General features: G+C 34.8%; 1 protein-coding gene across 1 annotated transcript in view; it reads right to left on the reverse strand.

Moving 5' to 3' along the window:
- NCAM2 (neural cell adhesion molecule 2) overlaps positions 1–22,007 on the reverse strand; it is a 245,780-nt gene that overhangs the window by 66,107 nt on the left and 157,666 nt on the right. Inside the window, exon 9 of the mRNA XM_071755255.1 lies at positions 6,406–6,556. Coding sequence (XP_071611356.1) covers positions 6,406–6,556 — 151 coding nt within the window. The remainder of the gene's footprint in view (positions 1–6,405; positions 6,557–22,007) is intronic.

Consider the following 22,007-nt stretch of genomic DNA (forward strand, 5'->3'; position numbering starts at 1 on the left):
TGTTACAAGGAAAAAACCTGCAAAATCTGCATGTGATGTTTCCAATTAGAAAAGCAATCAAAACTTGTAATGGATTTAAAATTGCCATTATTATTAGCTAAAACCTGAAGTTTGTTTTCAGAATCCAGCTTATCATTTTGAGATAAAAAAATTTTCAGAGGTAAATATTTCTTTCACAGCAATTGACAGGAAACATAACTCTTAGTAATGTTTCCTCTTCCCCACCCCATTCTTTTGGTTCCTCTCTAAATGCATTGCAGTGAAGCATTGATAGTCAGTAGTATGATGGACCATCTACTAATTACAAAGTTTATGCAAGAGTAAGAGCTCTGTCTTACTGGAAAGCAGTACTAGTCCCCTGTAACCTTGATTATGATATTATTGGCAATATCCAAACACCATAGTTATTTCTCTATTTCCATAAACACAGACAAAAAATCAATTATCATGAAGATAAGGTATCCTGCCTATGCTGTTGATAATGGTACTTTCGAACTTAACAAATGCTGCTTAGTGAGTGCATGCATGGTTCTGGTGCTCAGGGCTGCCAGAGTCACAGAAATTCAATTCATCTACTTTTCTTTGAGTTCTCCTTAGCATTAAGGGGTTGATCACATAAATATATATATATATATGTAAATCATCAAGTTAACCCACAAAACAAAGAAAACAAAACCCCCCCAAAATTTTAGTTTCGTGTAAATCTGTTTTAAATTTTCTAAACTTGTCTAAAACAGGAGAAGGAATTTTAAATAAATGGTAGCTAGGTAAAATATGCTGAGTACCTTGACAGTGATAAATAAAACAAACTTCTCACATACATTCACCAGTCATTTTTTCTGTCAGTAAATCACCAATGGCACTGGCCATCAGAACTGGAACAGGAAGACTCCTCTGCATATCTCTCACAGTGGCAGTAATTCTTATTTTAGTAATAAAATGATCAGGTGTTGCCAATTGCTGACACATTGGTTTTGGATGGCACCAATTTGTATCAGAATTTCAGCTGTTATATGTATTCCAAGACAGATTTATTGGATTAATTTGTGATAGCCAGACTTGTGACATCATGTATTAGATTACATAATTCTCTTACAGCTAGAAGTGAAAACCTGCAATGACTTTCTCAAACCAGAATCCTAACCCCTATCTCTTGTCCTATCCTATTTGTCACATTTTTATAACAAAGTCTAGCTTCATATCTTTACCTTCTGTATTTTCCTACCTATCATCTCTACCTCCATATGTCTCCTATTGATAGCCTTCTTTCATTCCCTAATTTCTCTCCTCTCCTCTCCTCTCCTCTCCTCTCCTCTCCTCTCCTCTCCTCTCCTCTCCTCTCCTCTCCTCTCCTCTCCTCTCCTCTCCTCTCCTCTCCTCTCCTCTCCTCTCCTCTCCTCTCCTCTCCTCTCCTCTCCTCTCCTCTCCTCTCCTCTCCTCTCCTCTCCTCTCCATAATCATTCCCACATGGCTTAAGGACTCTCAGACTTGCTATCTCTAGTTAACTTTTACAGAAAGTGCTGTCCACAAAAAATCATGAGGCTGGGCCCTCATGATTAATAGCTCAAACCAAGATGTAAAAAACAAAGCCAGGCTCTTTTCAGTGGGGCCCAGTGACAGGACAAGAGACAATCCCTTCAAATCTCAACCATTCTGCGTGTAGTGATGGGATGTGGCCACACTGATTTCTTTTAAAAGAAATCAAATCCAAAGTATGAACTGTCTTCATTAAAATTCATGATAGCAGTAGGTAAATGAAACATTTGTGACATTCATCACTACATTTGTGATATCCTGCACACAGTAGTATTATTTTCACTGGTTCAAAGCCGTGCTTCCATGAAGAAAAATAGAATTAGTAGCTCTTGTTCAACTTGTTTTTAAGTAATAATGTATATTTTTGTGAAGATGTAAAATTAAACAGCATGAATCCAAAGTAGCTGCATTAACATCAGTGTAATACTGCTAACTAATTTAGTTACTAAAAACTAAAACTAACTGATGTAGGAAACAAACTTCAATACTAAATAATAATGAGATTGATTTCAAATGCTGCTGGGGAAAAAAGAAAAAGGAAAATAGACTGTTTCTGATAAGCAATACAGCAGTATAATAAACACTACACAGGTTTCTTTACAGGTAAAGACTATGCAGCACATGTTACACAGTATTTTTTTTTTGTCCCACATTTTTGAATGTCAGTAACTAATAAGAAATATAACTACAAAATCAGGTTTGGATGAAAAACAGTAGTAAAAATACTAATAGAAAAAAAAAATCTAATGGGGCAGAAAAACTAATTTTTGGAAGACATATTATTTAAATGGAGATTTTAGAAACTGCTTTCTAAGAAATCATGTTTTTCAAATAGTCACGTGGCTGATCTCATAGAAGATGTAGCACTTAACTGAATGTAATTTGTTTGTGATGGTTGATTACATCCTGAAATAGTGGTCTGTGAAGAAGCAGGCATTTTAGATTATCAAGCATACCTAACTGCAGCATCAATATTGAAACTGGGGGGGATTTAAGTGAAATAGGCTGATATGAAAACTGGTAATTGCAGCTACAAAAGCTTGTAAGATAGGGTGCTCCCCAGGTGGTAATGTAGAAAAACAGACTTTTACACAAAACACAGCTTTGTCCATTTTTGTTGGTAACAGGAGTATTCTCCAAAGGGGATTTTCACTTGGTGACAGAGAAATTAGAGACCAGCATCTTATACAGTGTGCGCACCTATTAGTAAACAGTCAAGTACTTTGAATACTTTTGACTGTGCTAAGGACAGTTTGAACACAACAATGGGACTGTAGATTGCTGATTGGCTTCTTTAAATCCTCTCCAACTCAGTAATGCCATCAATGCACACTAACTAAGAATAATACTATGAAGAAAGACAACCCAGCATATTGAACATGCTAAAATTACAATTATATATTCTCAAAAGCTAACCATTGCAATGAAAAATTTCTAAAGCCCCCAAAATAAGGTGTTCTTTCATCAGAATTTTTCTTGTTCTAGTCAGATTGGTATCACATTCTTCAAGATTTCTTACACTTGATAGTATTATTCACAAAGTCAATTTGTAATTTACTGGGATTTGTCCAACACAAGCTAGGCTTCGTATGCATAACCAAATTTTGCAATTAATGATAACCATTTAAAAATAACATTTATAATAGGATCATTTTGCTTTATTTTTAATAAGTAATATAAAGAAAACTAAACATAACTAAACACAACAATTGCTTTGTTGGAAGAAATTCTTATAAATGCCTCTGGGTTCCCTAAAATTCATGTCTACCTATGCTTTGCTTCAGATAAAAGGCAGGGTTGAGCATGCCAAATAGGTATCGAACCTGATAATCTCTTCCTGTCCTGGAGAACCACTCTTATCATCAAGGGCAACCCCGTGAGAGAACAAGGATAGAGTACAGGAAGTCTGTGCAATCCTACTGTCAGTTTAAGTCTCTGACAGCAGTCAGTAAGAAAAAGGATAAGAGTGACACCAGAACACTCTGAGTCTCCATTAGGCCTCCTCCACTTCACTAAGATTTAAGTACATGATGGGAGCATGCTCCACACGAACTGCTAAACGTGTTAAAACATAATAACAAAATGACAGCAGCTTTCTTTATAACTTCAAATGGTACAGGTGCATTGATCAGTCCTATCTAGGAAAAACTGAACAATATAAACAATTAAATCTGAAAATGAAAATAGTTCATTCATGCAACTGAGTAAATGAATATTTAGCACAAAGATGTCAAAACCCCTGACTGCAACATTTGTGGTTACAAAGATACGAGTAGCTGCAATTAACATGTTTAAATAATATCACTTGGAAAATAACAAAAGGAGAGTAAAAAAAAAAAGTTCCCATTTTGCTACAAGAAGTTCATTATTTAAATTTGAACCTGTACCTTTTGCTCAGGCGTCTTCAGCCTGCAACTTACAAAGTGAAACAAGTGAAATGAAGGATAGCTATGAGACCTGCTTTATAAAATAGTGCATTTTCAGTTGAGAAAAGGACTGTTAACAGTTATGGCAACACAGTTGTGGTGGAATGGTGACAATGAGGTCGTGATAGATTCTTGGAAGAATTCATCACAGAAGTTTATGACATAGGCTAGACTGATGGGAAATGAAGCCAGAAAGAAGACATTTTCTCCTGGGAGGACTCTTCTAAAGAGCAGAAAGAGTCTTCACCATTAGACAAGTCTTAGACAAGTGTTTTCTTTCCTGGGCAGGACAAATAAGGTGTATTTGTAGTTTATATACCAGTGTGAAGTTCTTTCTAAGGCAAGCAAAAAGCTTTTCTGACTTGTTAATCAGAATATGAATGGAGACAAATCTGTATTGTATCGTCACCCCAAAAATATTTGCTTTGCATAAAAAAAAAAAAAAAAAAAAAAATTACCTTACATATAAAAGATATGGAAAAAAGATTTACTTCTGTTATTCAAACACCTGTAATGAAATACATATATATATAGAAAGAGAGAGCTTAAATCTCATTGTAAGTTAAAATAAACTTTAACTGATATTTGACTGATAACTTTAGTTTTAGAAATGCCATAGTTTAATGGTAGACCAAATAAAAATCTTGGGTTATACATTAAAAATAATCATCACAATGTACGATATCCCTGAGGACAGAATAATATTTCTATGTTCTTTTAAAAACTGTGTGTTCTCAGAAGATTATTGAACTATGGAAAGCTTTATGTTCTATCAAAAAGTGTATCTACCAAGGCATAAATTCAAGCTTGAAACTATGTGCTATTCCATTTTCTTATTTGATAGTTCCCACACATATTCAAAACTGAGTCTGCCAAACCACATATGTAACTTTTAAATTCTTAGTATCTGTTCCAAAACTTTCACCCTGAAAGATGTCTTAGACTATTAGACTGTAATGTATCGATCAAGAGATTTCTTTATGCCCTTTAGTAGGAATTATGTGCTGCTAATATATCCTTGAATTTCAATTGCCCATGTTTCATAAAATGTGATGCATCCTATCTCTCTCTTCTGAATATGAAATCTGTTAAATATTAAATATTTAAAGTTTAAAGTTTAAGGACTACAGGAACTTCAGTGAACTTTCATTTTTATTAAGATATTTTTTCCTTTATGTATATACTAAATAATTATCAGCAAACCAGTGCACTCATTAATGAAACAGATACAGAAAATCACTATGTTCCCCAAAAGATGAATAATGTTTTATAAAGTTTCAAATTACTTCCTATGTCTACTGCAAAGAAGCTATGTTAGAGCTATTGATAAATACTGTGTTTCTTTCTTAGGTCTTCTGGCTTGGCAAATTGCTCCACCCCTGCTATCTAGTTACAACCCTGACCATTTCTCATTTTCTTCTCAGATTTATTTCCTATGTCATAATGCACTCCTTTCTTACCAGAAAGATGGAACACAAAGCAATATACTGAAGGCACTTTCAGAACCTCTCAGGAAATCACTCAATGGTCTGCAACCATTATTTATCTTTCTGTGCAACAGATCCTATTCCAATTTCTACATTCCCACTGGAAAGATCTTTTCTATTCAGACTCATTCTCAAACAGGCTCAGTCAAGCTATATTGCAAATGTAGAACAAATGTTTTCAAAACAAACAAAACAAATATTTTCTAGATTAAACTCTCCAGCAAAACAGAACAATGATGAAATATAAAACAAAAGTTTTTTTGTTTCTTCTCATATTTTGAAAATCTTTTCTTCATGAATTTGAAAAACAGTTTGAAGAGATGTTTTTTTGGGGTTTTTTTTCCTAAATTTTAGATTTATTCTCTCTGATTGCCCTCTAAGGCATCAGACACTTCTCTCAGCAAAAAACCACCCTCCTTGTCTCCTGTACAGAATTCAAGAGCTTTGAATGAAGACCATGTCTAAGAGAGATTGTCACAAACTTATGAATTCCAGGAGGCACTGTAACAGGAGCTAGAGACTTGCTGGAGCTTAGTAAATCAGAGAACTAGGAAGACACCAGAAGATGTTGAATGTGTAGAATTTAAGCTCAAGACTGAGCTGTTGCTCACACTATTCCTTACTTTATCACAGTGAATACTTTTCATCCACAGCAGTCTCCAATAGCCCAAAGATTTGAAGTTAAGCTTAGACTTAAGTTAGTGAGTTATATCACTGGAATATCATGAAATCCTGTCATGAAATCCTGTCCTGCTTCAATCACCAACAAGGATCTTGCCAGCTTCAGAAAAGACAAGATTCCTCCACAGAAATTTTTAACTACAGTATCACATGCTTTCTTAAATAAGGCAAGTTTAGACACAGATTACCAGACAAAAATGACCTTCCATTAAGAATGTACTTTTTTTTTTCTTTTAGAACAAATTTAAAAGAGAAAAATAAATATTAGAACTTACATTCAATATCAAGGTACATGCTCTTTTGGTGCCCACCAATTCTACTTGCAGCTTCACAGTCATATCTCCCTGAATCTGACAACTTCACATCTTTAATATGCAGTGACGATTTTCCATGCTGCCCTTTGACTTCTATACGGCCATCTGGGCTCTGTTTACATTGATTCAGGAAAAAGAAAGGTTTTATATATATATATATTTGTATAAATATGCGTATTTATTTGTGTTCTATGTATTAAACACCACTATTAAGTATGACTGAAAGCATCTCTTCACCTATGGTGAAGTTATTAGTGACAGATAAGCAACTTCTAAATTTTCAAAATAAATTTTTTAAAAATAAAGAAAAATATGTTTCTAGGCCCTATAATCAAGGGAATAAGTACATGCTTAAAGGAACACTGTCAAGGTAAACCACAAAGTGTACCCACTTATGACTGGAATAGTGAACTGTATACTCAAAACCTGTTCATGATCTCATTCATTTTGTTATGATATTGTCAATGAAAATGCATAAACATAAAGTCATGGTATCCTATATTACACTTAGCATTATTGCTCTTGTCCTTAAAAATGTTCCTGTGAAACTGAATAGAAATACTCCCTCAAATAATGATCAAAACACAAATCCAGTCATAGATTTAATTTCATTATTCACATTTTCTTGTCAGAATCTCACAACTGTTAAAAACATGACCCAAAAATGCAACAGGAATTTATGGATTTCATTTCCATATCACTGCATGGAAAAAGGCACAGGCGAGAAATGAATGTTGGCTTCTGTTCTTCTAGAACATACATTTTATATTTAGAAACTTCATACAAATCCTCATTCTCCTCAGCCTCTCCCCCCTAAAATATCTGAATTTCAAGAGCATAAAAATATTAGGGAAAATGAATTTTAAAAAATGTTAAAAAAATCCTCTGCTTGACAATGCAACCTTCATGGAGCAGTATCTTCCTCAGTTTCCTTGAGGAAAGGAATTTTCAGATTCAATCTCGTTCTGATCTTTACTTATTTTGTAGCTTTGGGAAACTTGCTTCTCTGCTTCATTTTTGTTTGAGGAGAAAAAAAAATTAAAAATACCTATTTTCATTATTGAGGAAAGTGAAAAAGGGAGGAGGAAAGAGTAGCATTCCATTGTATCACATTTAAACTTGAAACATACTTGAATGTTCAATCTTGTAGGTATATACACTCAGGTTTACTGCTTTTTACACTAAATACTCACCAAGTGGCAGCTGATATTTAAGTGACTGAGCTTTTAAATCTGTACAATTGTTTCTTGACTGAATACAGGAAAAATGCATACAATTTAGATATTGAAATATCTGTCATAAAGCAGTCATATAAAGCATTCCATAATTTCTATGTAAAGAAAAGTATTCTGATCCCACATCGATGTCCAAGAACACTGAATTTTGTTACCTGGGAAAAGCTCACAGCACATCAACATATATTAAAGTTATGGAATTCTACTGCAAGAGTAAACCTAAAACCCTCTGGATTGGTAAAAAATAATAAATGAGACCATCTAGTTATCTCTTATGTAATTTCTAATGCTTAAAATTCCATATTCATCATACCTTTAAAAAAGGAAAGAAAACATAAAGTTGCTAGCAAACATGCTACAGTACTGAATGCTATAGGTTTTGGAAGGAATTATTGAGATAATTAAAATGCAATTAAAAACACCCTACATTAAATAGTTTTTTAGTTTCTGACACATTAAGCACTTATTTTATGTACATATATCTAAGTACTTTGTATTATACAGTCAATAAAATATTATTTACCCACTGACTATTTTTTTCTTTTCTAAAACATCAAGTATATAAGTAATGCAACAGTGAGTCAATATTACTCCTAAAATGTATATGCTCCTGAGGAATTTTATTTCTAATTTTACTTTGATTACAAATATTTCCCTAAGAAGTCACATTTAAAACTGTGAGAAGCCATATGCTGAAACAACCTGTGACTATGAATTGTAGATACAGTACTAAATAGTGCATTAGTGATTCATTAAGACCTGCCCATCAAAAGCACTTAGGTAGTTCTATTATATTGAGAAGGTGTAGAGAACAGGTACTTTGACAAAAACATTTTCTTTGCCCTTTCTTAATGGGTATTACAAACCTACAATAAGGAGCCAAGTTGTTTCTAGGTGCCTTCTCCTTGCAAAATACAAACTGGCTTTCTGTGAAATTATATCCCCCTATACGTGTAATAAAAATTTTGCTGAAGTTCTTTCACCATGATTTTCTGAAGTAAAACGAATGTTATTCAGCTATCTCAATTTTTCAGCTCTAGTAATAGGTCTTAGAAACATATATGAAAAAGAAAAAAAAAGAATTAAACCTATATATTCCAAATGTTAATAATCCATTCTGTGAAAAACAAATATGTACTAGCTGTACCTTGTGTGCGGTATGGTCAACAGGAATCCTGTAAAAAGAGTTAAATTATTTATAACTCTCACTGAAGTCACTAAAGCTTTTTTACAGAAGTAAAAAAAAATTCAATGCTATTATGTCTTTGATAACAAAGGAAATTTTTTTTCACTTTAATACAAATCCCAAATACTTTACATCACTGTATAATTCACTATATATTTCACTACAATAAATTCCATACATTTCAAAGCGCAGACAGTAGTGCTAATTGATGTTCAAAATCAACAAAAGGTAGTGAAAATAAGCCCGGAGATATTTAAAAATAAATAGCTTTTACAGTAATTTCTCAATCTCGTTTTTATTTTATCTGTCTTCTAATACTGCTGGAAAAACATTTGGCCTGTAACCAAAGTAACTTTCCTATGTTCTCGTGTATGAGAAAAACCCCTAATAAATATTCTGAGTAACAGGAGATTTTTACATAACCAGAAAACTTATTTTAATTATCAAATACATGGTTAGAAGCATTTTGAGATGAATCTACTACGTTAAGCAAAAGTCCACAAAACCACGGAACAATGAAACAAATTACCATAAAACATTAATTTACTAAAGTTAATTTCTACTATTTCTGTATAAACTGGTTAAAATAGTCTCTTTGAAAAGGCTAATAAAATAAGCAGTTTTCTGCAGCACTGCTCAGAATGTGTATGATACATTGGCTTTTTCATGAACAGTTCAAGAAGTCCTGTTCCCTTGTCCTATTTTGCAGACGGATTAGTCAACAATTCTATGAATTTTTTCACAAACATGGTGCAGTGCCCGATTAAAAGTAAACTGTTTGGCTGACCTTCCTGAACAAACAAATATGTGAGAGAAAACATCGCTGCAAATCCAGACCAAGAAAATGCCACAATCAAATAAATAAAGAAAATGTTTTGAAGCAGTTGCCTATGTCTAGAGAAGATTCCCAAAATATGCTGGAGATTAACACATCCAAATGAAAAACGCTAGAGAGTATAATGAATTTTCACAAGGACTTCTACATTACTGGTGTGACTGTAGGACTTCCTTCTACAGTATTATTTGGTTAATAAAGATCTGGGTAAGTATGCCACGGACAAGTTGTGATGGCATGAAAAGGACAATAACCATGCAGTCATGTTGAAGCACAGCTAGGAATGAACATTAAGAACACAGCAGAGACATAGAAATTGACTATGACAGAGAGCAATGAAGAAGCTGAGACAAAAATTGAATCTGCAGCGTTAGCCCAAAGCGAAAACTGAAACTGTGTTGTTCTACAGGGTACTATCAAAAGTAGAATATACTGACAAAGTAGAAATCTGCCTTCACACTGATCCATATTATCAGTTATCGCATTTGAAGACTGTGTTTATTGAACAGAAAATAAAAAATGTCAAGCAGAGGCAGCACTAACCTTGGGGACTGTACCCACCAGAAATCTAAAATCCTTGGTAAAATCTTTCTGAGGATTATTTCCCTCCTGCACTAAGTATGGAGACCTCATTAGCACCATGTCTGGCACCGTAACACAACAAAAACAAGAGACAGCACACATGAAGGGAACACAAAGTACACTGCACTTGCCCAGTAGTCCTCAGTTGAAATTCCCACCAAGAAAAAAAAACACTGGAGCTTCCACTGGTGATAAATCAAAATACAGATAAAATGTCTATAAATTACTCATGTCAGTAACTCTCAAGTCTTCCTGAAATAGTAAGGGACTCCTACTGAACTGGATTTTTTTTCCTTTCAAACATCATAATGGGATAGATATAAAATACATATATATTTTCTGCTAGATGAGTAAGTACATGTGCTTTTATTTCTTAGTATTAATAAAAAGTATAAAAAATAGACAAAAAACATAAATTCTAACATTCAACAGTGTCTGTGGTTCAATATTCATGATTTCTCCTAATCCACTGAAGTACTCTGTTTCACTTATCACTGTGGAGCATGAATAAATCAGTGAGGTCTGAAAAACATATGTAGTCAACACAGTTCCACACAGATATACATAATTCTTTAGACAGATCAATGGGCATGTATGTTAACAGGTGCTTACACTCTAAGACATCACAAGAATAATTGCAATAAGCAGACCATTGTGGGTCCTGAAAATAGTAGACAGGTAAGGCTCAGAATTTACTTTTCTACATCATTTTGGAAATTATAACAAAATCTTAAGAAATAAAAATATTTTTTGTCATTAATGAAATATTCACAAATGGTTTGGGCAGGGGTTTTAGTGGTGTGTTTTTTCCTCCACAACCTCATCACCAGCATAAAGTTAAAACACAAGAGACAAATCTTCAGCAGAGACACATTTTAGGTGTTTCTAGTTTTCTGTCATTCTCAAAGAAAAGAGAATTCTTATATACAGTTCTCCATCTAAACAACACTGAAGTATACAAGGTGTTTTCTGAAGAAAACAAGAAAACAAAACTAATGGGTGAGAACTTTCTGCACTTGCAATGCTCTTACTCAGGATATGTAGATCAAGACAAATGAATCCTGCAGTAATCATAAAATGGGAAGTATCTCATAGCTTGAGATTAATTCTACAGATTCTGTGAAGTAAATATATATTTCTTATTTTGCTAAAATTGTTGTCATGCTACATATGCCACTGTACTACCTGACTTTTTATCTCATGCTTTCTTCCCCAACTTGTCCCATGATTTGTAGTTCCACACATGAACAACCCCAAAGTCCTGACTGGCTGATGGTGACCTGACTGATTGGTACTCAGGTCCATAGACCATGTTCCAGAGTTTCCAAGGCAGTACCAGAATGGTGATAACTCATTCAAGGTATTTCAAGGTATTTCAAGGTTTCCTCATGCAAAGGAGATATACAGTTTCCAGGGTATGATTGCTAGAGACAATAGGCATGTGATGAGATAGCAACATCCACAAAGAGACAAGAACAGCTTTTAGGACAGAATAACCTGTTCAAGTACCATGAAGTGTTCCATCTGCACATTTCCATTAACACCGCAGTAAAAAAGTCTAATTTCTCAGAAGGGGAGAATTAGCTGATTATGATGCTCAGAAATTGTCATCCTTTTTTCAGCTGTAGAAAGCTGTACTTGGAGAGAGGTGGATGGTGCAATTACTGGTTGAGCTTGATTTTTTCAACCATTTCTCCAACTCCCACTGAGGAACTGTAGCACCAAATGAGATGAAGTTGTATGGATGCCAAAGTGTGCATTTTGAGTTGGCAGAAAGTAAGAGTGGAAAGCGAGAACAGATGCAGAAATTGGTGACTTGTTTGTAGCTGGATTTTGGTAATATTACTTGGATGGTTAGAGAAGCTGTGACTTCCTGTTGATTATCTTCCCTCCCACAGAGGTTACCATTTGGCTGAGAGAGTACTCATTCATCCCTTGAAGTCCAAGTGCAAATTTGAAAGCAAAAAATACCTAAATTTAAAAACTAGACAAGTTGAAATACCTTTAGTTATTTTTATTCTAATGGTTAAAGCTTATTTGTGAGCAAAATGCCACTACTGTCCATAGTTACACCACTGCAGGTCAGTTTTGCCTGTCACATATTTACCCAATGTGTCTTCTGACACCATGTAACTTAGTGCTGGTTTGGACATGGATTGCATGAGCTAACAACAGAAAAGATGAATAAACAGTGGCTTAGAATTGATAATGTTGTTTCTTTTGTAAAACATGGTGCAAACATACTAAAAAATAGTAATTGTGAGAATGTATAACAATTAAAAACTCTGGGACTTTTTAAATTCCTTCAAAGTGGCTGCTGTAGATGTACATGATCCTCAAATAGGTGAGGGAGTTTGGGCAGGATAGGGAAAAAAAAAAACAAAGCAAAAAACCCCAAAAAACACACACACAAAAAAACCTGTTTCAATTTTATGCCTAGCTCTTTCTTCTTCAGATCAAATTGTCAGAAAATGCTAACTCATTACGTTGCCTTAGTCATGTTCCAAGTACACATCACTCAAATTTCAAGAAAAAAACAAATACCGATTATTGGAATCAAATTTGGAATTTCATAAATCTTAGGAATAACAATTTTTTTGGCAACTTTCTGATTTCTGGTTGTGTTGCTATCCACAAGAGGAAAATTTCAGATGACATACTTCACGTTGACATTTCTTATATGTGAGAGTTAAGCAAATCATAATTCCTTATGAAACTGTTCCTTGAAGCAGCATGAAAGATAAGAACTCCTGCAACCTGACATACTGACACTAAATGATGAAAAAATTCCAGAAGACTATTAAATGCAAGTGACCAGCAATTCCTAGTCTGAAAATCTACCTTTGATGATGAGAAAGGGCTGTTAGTCACAACAGCCATCATCGTGTAGAAGCTGATGGAAGCTCCCTTCTGGATTATGGATGGTATATTCACAATATTTCCCATTCTCTTCAGGTAAATGTATTCTATCCATGCACCTGTTGGAGACAGCAGAAAATTCCAGAGTATTGCTACGTGCATATGCCTTAATGTCCAGTGTATCAGAATAATGCTACAGCAGTGTCTTGGGCTTCATTGATTTTTATAGGAGACTGCAGCTTGTTAAATATTTATATATGTCAGCATGCTGCAAATTCCTGAATTTGTTAGGAATTTGTTTTTCCACAAGGAAGACATTATTGAAGAACCTATTGTTCATAGATGTATAGTGTTACACCAGGGAAGTCACAAAAAAATAATCTTGAAGAAAAAACCAAACGTTGTTTTGATTCCCCGTTCATCTGCAGGCATAGCAGTTTACTCTTAAAGAATTTATATTGGTAATAGTAGTGTGTTTGATGCAGGTTGTTAACAGCATGTGCAATCTCAGGAAAAACATATTCTTGAAAGCTTTATATAAATTTTTAAAAAATTATGAACTTGATATTTAATTCATTCATTCTGGTATTTCTTTCAAACTTAAATCATGTAATGAGGTGACATGGGATATACATTACACTAAAGCCGCTTACTAAGACATGGAACAGAAAACTGAACTTCTTTCCTTGATTGTTTTTTATTCACAAAAGAGTATGAAATAAAAATGAGAGAAAATATGGTCATCCATTCAAGATAACTTCCACTAAAGATGAAAATCACAAGGAAAAAATTATGGTTGATGATTATCAATGGCAAAAATATTTGTATAATATGAAAAAAAGCTTGTAGAGGAAAACAAGCATTAATATTGGCCATAAAAAATAGCAATAGTAATGATGAGTGTTTATAACAGAAATAATAAACCTATTATGATTACACACATACACCTCTGATTCACTAATAAATACTGTATTTAATGGTTTTAATCCTAAGAATTTTGTTGACCTGAATCTACTTCAAAATGGCTATGATAGTATTAACATAGGTGACTCAGATGGGTACAGATCAGCAAAATTCTCAGGTGGAAGACCATTAAGTATAGCACCCTTCAATATATTCAATATAGACTTTACATAAAACAGCCACTAAAAATAACGATTTTTCTATGCAATTACACCTTAATTTAGATAATATTACTGTAACTTGATTTGTTGGATAACAGAGAATGAAACGCAGGTTATCATACGCCAGCTTTGTAAATCTTTAAAATGGTTGCAAAACATTCGTAACATCAGTGCAAACCCACAAGATCTTACTGAAAAGCATGAGTAAGGGAAGACTCTATCAAAGCATATGGCTCCAAACATGTATCAGTATGAGATCTATGACTGCTCAGACTTAAAATACTGTGATTTGCCATATTCTTCAGTGATTACTCAATTTCTGTGCATCTGAACAAGAATAATAACATATAAATGTTGCATTAGTAGCAGAGACATGGTTATTCTGTCTAGGAATTTCATTCTGGTCCTGTTTCTGGTTTTGGTCAGTTCAAACCTGAAGTAAACATTACTTCAGATGTAGAAATCACTAGTACAGTGTAACTATACCACTAAACTACATTGAACTGTCCACATTAAATTAGAAAACTGTGAAAGAATAAGGAAACATCAAGTATTAGTATCCCAGCTTCCCATCAGGCAGGGATTGTAGCTCAAAAACTATGACTCTCTTATTACTATTAAAAGCCCAGCACTGTGCCAGTGCAGGGTCTCCGGCGTTGCCAGAGGTCGCCTTGGTCTGGGGCAATTCCAATTTTCTTTATGCTCGCAAGTCCCTAATCATCAGATTCCTATCAAAATCTGCTTTCCCTTAGCTCTGTGCTGAGTACAATGTATGGCAGAGGTCTAACAAAGATTAGGTCTTTATATTAGTTGGGACTGGAGGAGGCAATTCTGTTGTAATAACTGAATCGTAGAAAGAAACAAAAACAACCTGTAGCTGGAAATCTATAAATTAATGAAAAAAAGCATTTAAGCTCACTGCAGTACAAAATGGACAAAAAGAACTTACAGTTGACCCAAGACAGGAAAGGGAACATAGTTCTGGTTAGGTTTCATTTTAAGGGGTTTGCGGTGCAAGGTTAAGCAATTTGTATGGAGAAAAATCCAGGATGATGATGAAAAGTTAAGCCTTCTCTTACTTTTTTTCATTTATATATCTATTTTAAAGTTAGGAAAATACGCACTGTCAACTTCAGTTCTCAGAAGACCAATGAAAACTGGTATTCTTTTGCATAACAATTTTAACAGTACTGTTCATTTTTCCCCTATATTACTTAGGTAACTTGGATTAATGTGTTCATATCATTGTAACTGGACTAATAATAATTTATTCCAGTTTTAGTATGCAGCTTTGGATCCTTTTCAGTTTCCTGTAAAGGTCATTTTTATTAAAATCATTATGGCTAGACATCAAATAGGAAGTTTTTCTAGAAACTGCAATGAGGTGGAGCTCTGCAAGAGGATATCTAATCAACAAGGCTCCCTTCAGGAAGGAAAGGCACAGAAGGTGAGAAATGGATAACTTTAGCCATGATAAGCAGAGAAATTGTCTGCAGGAGGACACAGATCCAGATGTCACAGATCAAAAAGCCTTTGCTTACAAACATCCAAAATCATGAAGGGCTTTTTGCAACTGAAGAAACAACATTAAATTATTACAGTAGCAGGGAAAATGGAGAAAATGAGCTAACCTGGACATATCTGAGGGGGCCCATAAATATTTCTTTTCAAGTTACTTTACGTAATTGTTATCGTGCAATACATCATTTACATCTCTACATTTATATGTATGAATATGGGAAAAAAAACCCATGCTACAGTAGTTCTTGAAGAGCTGCAGACTGTGGGGGAAAACCCATGTTGGAGCAGAGGAGGCTGTGAGCAGCAAACAGCCACAGACCACAGGTTGCTGGTAGGGGTAAGAGTTTTCTCTGCTTTGCACAGCAACTAGCTCCCAACACCTTATTGAAGAAACAAATTTACTAATAAAAGTGCCAAAAATACATTTGATGAGGGTAGCTTAGGAGTAAAAATAATTCCATGTTTTTTAGAATTCTGTCATTTGTTAAAAGGTGAATGTAATTTGTAATGTTTTATAACTAAACAATTTCACCTTAACAAATATTATTACAAATGTAATAAAGACCAAAAAAATTTTTAATAAAAAAAATTTTAAATAAAATACTTCTATCTCAATAGAGATTACTATATTTTTGTTATTATTTAAATAATTTTGAGTATGTGATAAGGGACCACCGATAACTGTGGTCTAAATAATGTTGCGTGTTCCATATTGTAAATATTCTGTTTGTCTAATTTGTATGCATTTTAATTCTTCTTCTTTGCCCATACATTTAAATCTCTAAAGGAGGCCACTTTAGTTTATTATGTGATTCCATACTTATTTTCACATTTCTAGCTTAAAACATTTTGATCAATAGATCACACCTCCAAAAGAAGCTTTGAAATGCACTGGTAAAATGGTATTTATTCAGTTTGGAAGTCCAAATATTCACAAAATGGTATTCTTGATGCAAATGTATATTTTAAATGTGCACTTCTGTATGTTATAACTGTATGTTATTTTAAGAAGAGAAAAAATTACAGGGTAATATTACATTAGTTTTTACCAAGTAATATAATCCTGAGGGCTTTAACATTATGTATCAGCTTGTTACAAGATAAATTAAAGCATGTTTGATTATCATCTTATTATCTATCATATGGTAAAGAATACCATATGCTATTAACACATTAACCTTTGGCATACATGTAGTAATTTGATTTGTACAAACAGATATTTATAGAAAAAACAAAACTGACTTATTGTTGATAGAATTATTTATGTCATTGCAACATTTAGAAATTTTAACAGCACAAGTTGAGTCCATGCATAGAAGGGAGTTATTTGGACCACAAATCACAGCTCAGGTCTATGGGCCAGTTACACAGTCACAAGAAATATTGTTTGCTGAATTTCAGAAGCTGTCAGTAAGGGATGGTGCAAATGAGTCTTCACTTTTCCCAATGCAAAGAAATAAAACTCTTTATCTCATATGATAGACACACACTGGTCTATTATCACGTTAAACTGCCATAACTTGACTTTTTGGAAGACAGTGTATGAGTAGATGCACACACTGAGAAAGTACAGTGAAAATGTGATAGGAAACTGAGTTTTCTACCAGCATAATAAGGCCATTAATAAATTAGTAAGAAGTAACTGTTACACAGAATTTCGATAACTTGTTAAACAAAATGCTGAAAAGTAGAATACAGGCTACTTGCTTTCATCCTGGTTTTGCCAATCACCAAAATGCTTGTTTTCTCCTAATATAAAAGGGTATTCAAACTGTCTTTCAGACCACAAAAACTGCTGACAGATTATAATAGCATAAAATACATTTTGCTAGCATTCTGCTGTTCATTGTGCTCATTTCCTATGAATTTCCATAAAAAATGTAACATTTCTGAAGTCTCTGGAGAATGTCCTACAGTACCAGTGAACACTACCAAATCAATGCAGTCTATAAACTGTGGCTGTATCACTTAATGCATCGTCAGATGCAGTATCTCTGTTTCATCAGACAAGTAAGAGCTATCTGAAAGTTATTAAACTGTTAGCAGACAATACAACTGATACTTAAGCAAAAGCTCATGAAATGATCTTTTGTGTAGTGCATGGAATGAATGAATACTCGAGTCCAAGCAGCACTTGTGTGTTGGAAATGTTGGTCCAGAAAAAGTTCCCTGGTAATTTCAGTCTTCATTAATGTAGGAGACAGAATATCATCACTGATTACTAAACGGAAAAAGCTGATACTGGAAGCGAAAGAAATGCCATTTCCAATCCTGTATGACTTTATTCCAGCCAATAAATGCAGCACCACAACCCACAGGAAGTATCAAAAAATATTGATGTGGTATATAGGTAGCACATAAGCCAATGGATTAAATGCAATAAAATTCTAAAGTCTGAAAAATAAACTAGGCAGAAATATGATTATCCATTTACAGAGTGGATAAATCTTAGAATTCTGAGTTCATATAATAATACAGTAATCCACACAACATGGATACATATGTGCAGGCATGTATGTAAAGCCATTTGGGTCTGCTCTGACCCAATGTTTCAGGAGAAACATTTAAAGTTTCTCCTGAAAGAGGAACAAATCTGAAGGGCCCGCTGGCCATATGGCTGAAATTTAGTATTGAGTTGTCAACATAGCCACCAACCAAGCCTGCTTTCTGGAAGAGGCTATGGTACATCAAAATAATTTCTGGCTTCAGTTATGTACTACTGCAGACACTCTTAGCTAAAGGAGTGGATGGAGTGCAGATGAGTCACTGGGACACTTAAGGACTTAGAAATATCCACATTGGCTTACAGCTTTCCTACTGTAATGCTTCATCAGCTCACACAGGAAAACGGCTCTTTTTCTCTCAGTGCTTACAGTCTTACCCCTCCAAAATCAATCTTCCTACTAAAACGCTATCACCTTCTAAAACTGCACAGTCTACTATTGGCTTCTAGTTAACTGAAGAGTTTGTCCTAACTTCATATTACTGTAGCTGAACATGCCATAGAGAAAATGAAGGACCCCCCAAACATGCAAATTTCTATAGATCAGATGACTGGTGAGAGCGCACTCAGTGCTTATATGTGCACCATGTTTTGCATGTGTCAGAGGGTATGAATCTGTATATTCTCAACAGCACTGATAACCTAACATTTAAGGTCACCTTCATGCTTTTTACTCTTCCCAAGTCCATTTATTTACCTTCTTCTTCCAGTCACAATATTCTTATACTTCTACTTCATATCCTTAGCATGTGAAGCTCATCATGATTCATTTGAGGTTAAAAACAAAATTAAAACAAATCTTTGATGTCTGATTAAATTCTTTGAAGAGTGTCTCAATTGGGTAATCAAACGCAATAGCATCTGGCAAGGTAAAATATTCTGGCCCACAGGCCTGTGCTAATATTACAACAGCAAAATATTCTATGATATTGTATGCAGGAGCTTTTAACACAGCATATTGGTAAAACAGGTCATAACTATAACTTTGTACATGTACATATGACATCCCAGAACACTGGAAGAAGGCTAATGGAATCCTCATCTACAAGACAGTTTGGAAGATTATGAGCCCATTCGTCCATTCCCTGGGGAAGTTATGGAATGAATCCTCCTGGGCCCATCACAAGTCAACTGAAGTTTACTGATGATACTAAACTAAATCAGGAAGTGGACAATGTTAAATAGAGAACCACCCTGCAGGAAGACCTGCACAGGCTGAAAGAACGGGCTTATAAGAACTTCATGAAGTTCAACAACAAGCATAAGATCTTGCGCCTGGGAAAAAATAACCCAGGAATGCAACACAGGCTTGGAGCTGCCCAGCTGGGGAGCAGCTCTGTAGAAACAGACCTGGCAGTCCTGGTGGACCATAAGCTCTATATTGAGTGAACAGTGTGCTGCAGGAGCAAAGAAAGCCAACAGGATGCTGGGCTGAATCAACAAGGGCATCAGTAGCAGAGAAGAAGTCGTCACCCCACTGTGCTCAGCACTTGTCAGGCCAGACCTGGAACACTGGATTCAGTTCTGCTTCTTGCTATACAAAAAAGATGCAGACAGGCTGGAGAGGGTCTAGAAAAGAGCCACAAAGATGATCAAAGGACTGGGAAGCCTGTCATATGAGGAAAGGCTGAGAGAACTGGGTTTGTTGAGCCTGGAGAAAGCAAGGCTTAAGGGAGACCTCATCATTATGTCCCAGTACTTGAAGGGTGGCTAAAAGACGATGAACACTCTATTTACAAGGAGTCACATGGAAAAGATGAGGACTACTGGGTGCAAGTTACTCCTGGGGAGATTTCGATTGGACACTGGAGAAAATATTTCCACAACGGGATCAGCCACAGGAATTATCTCCCCAGTGATTCTCCAACACTGGATGCTTTTAAGATTCAGCTGGACAGGACACTGAGCCACCTTGTCTAGACTATGCTTTTGCCAAGAAAGGTTGGACCAGAGGATCCTTGAGGTCCTTTTCAACCTTTCCAACCAACACAGAATTCATAGAATTCTATGATTCTGTGAATTATCTTTAATATGGCAAGGAGACTCTCACCTCTTATATTTTTCCAACTTTTCAAAGAACAGTTCTTAAAACTTATTTAGAAAGACCAGGATTTTTGTATTTCAGAAAAGGAAAAAAAATCTTCTGGAATCAATTAAAATACCCTGGTAACATCTGAGTTTCCTGCTTTTGCATAACTCATTTCAAATTAAGACTTGATCCTAGATGAGCAAAAACATAGCTGATTTCTCATTACTACCTCATAAGAAAGGCAACAAGATTTGTTGACACTGTAACACTGCTTCTTTTGGTGCAGTGACAAGAGAATATACAGGGAGCCAAAAAAAAATTCAGATTATTTTCAATAACATTTTTATTAGGTAAAGTGGAGTTAACAGGCTTGGGAAAAAAGCAGTTTACCTGCCTACAGAATGAACCCCACATTCTTTACCTTTGCATATTGCCTGATTCATGAAAAATGTGAGAAAACTCTACAAGCTCCATATAGTTATGATTTGCATGTCAATATAAAGTGAATTCAAGCTTGGAAAAGAATTTAATTAATGTTCTGAGTTCTGCAATATTTAGAAACACTATCACAGGAAATGACAGACATCCAGATTATTACTGCAATATTAAGTAGATGGAAGGAAGCACAACTCAAGCTATCTCTTTAGACTTCATATAAAGTTAAAATTAGAGACGGTTTTATTCACTTGTGGATACAAGAATAGTATAAAGTATTTCAAAATAGTATAATGAAGAGAATAGCATAAAGCATTTCAAATACGTCTGGTGAATCTGTATCAAATATGTACATAATAAAGTACAATTTTACATATATTAAATCCAACACTCAAGCTGCAAATTTTCAAATTTTACTATTTTTTTTTTTGTGGAGGGGGAGGTTTTGTTTTGTTTTTCTTGTTTGTTAATTTACACATGTGGCACCATCAAAATTGAGGCTCAGATACTGGACTGTGACCTGTCTTCAGTGACTTCTTTCACTCATTTTACATGTTTAGATCATGAATTCTTCAGGGTAAAGAGGGTCTCTTCGGACAGATGCTGCATAGAGAAGAGCTACTGCTTTGTATCAGGCCCCATCTGTTATTGTCATTTGTACTCCAAAACAGGGCTTGAGATGGTTATTGCAAACAACATTGGTCAGCTTTCACATTTCTGCTAGAATTAGAACTAGGAAAACAAAGTATGAGACTCTACCCTCACACTTCTACTGTATGCACAGCAACCGATGACATTTTTGTATAAGATAATCAGGATAAGCTCCCCTTCAGGGATGTACAGAGATAAGTATGCCAAAAAATCATTTAATAAGTGATTACAGCAAATCAAATGAATTAACTATTCCTCTTTCTGTTCTACAAAAAAATCATCTTCTCCTGCCTCCTTTTTTTACTGGGAAAAGGGCCAGGACTGATGGATGCACAGGGGTCTGTAGAACATATAATTTAGAATCACAGCCAAAAGGGATATGGACAGGTTGGCATGCTGGTGAAAGGATGTGCAATGCTGGGGAGACAGGGACTAGAGGCACAGTGGCAGAGTACATGCACCAAGCAGAGAGTTTTGACTTAACACTCAAAGAGCAGATGAAGCTCTGGTCTTGGACTGTGTGTCCATTTCCATTTTCAAATCTTTAAGGATGAGACACAGACTTTCTGTCATTCATAATCATTCATTTACTCGGGCTTACCC

The sequence above is a fragment of the Heliangelus exortis genome, chromosome 1 (genome assembly GCF_036169615.1).
Source record: "Heliangelus exortis chromosome 1, bHelExo1.hap1, whole genome shotgun sequence".
NCBI classification, from domain to species: domain Eukaryota; kingdom Metazoa; phylum Chordata; class Aves; order Apodiformes; family Trochilidae; genus Heliangelus; species Heliangelus exortis.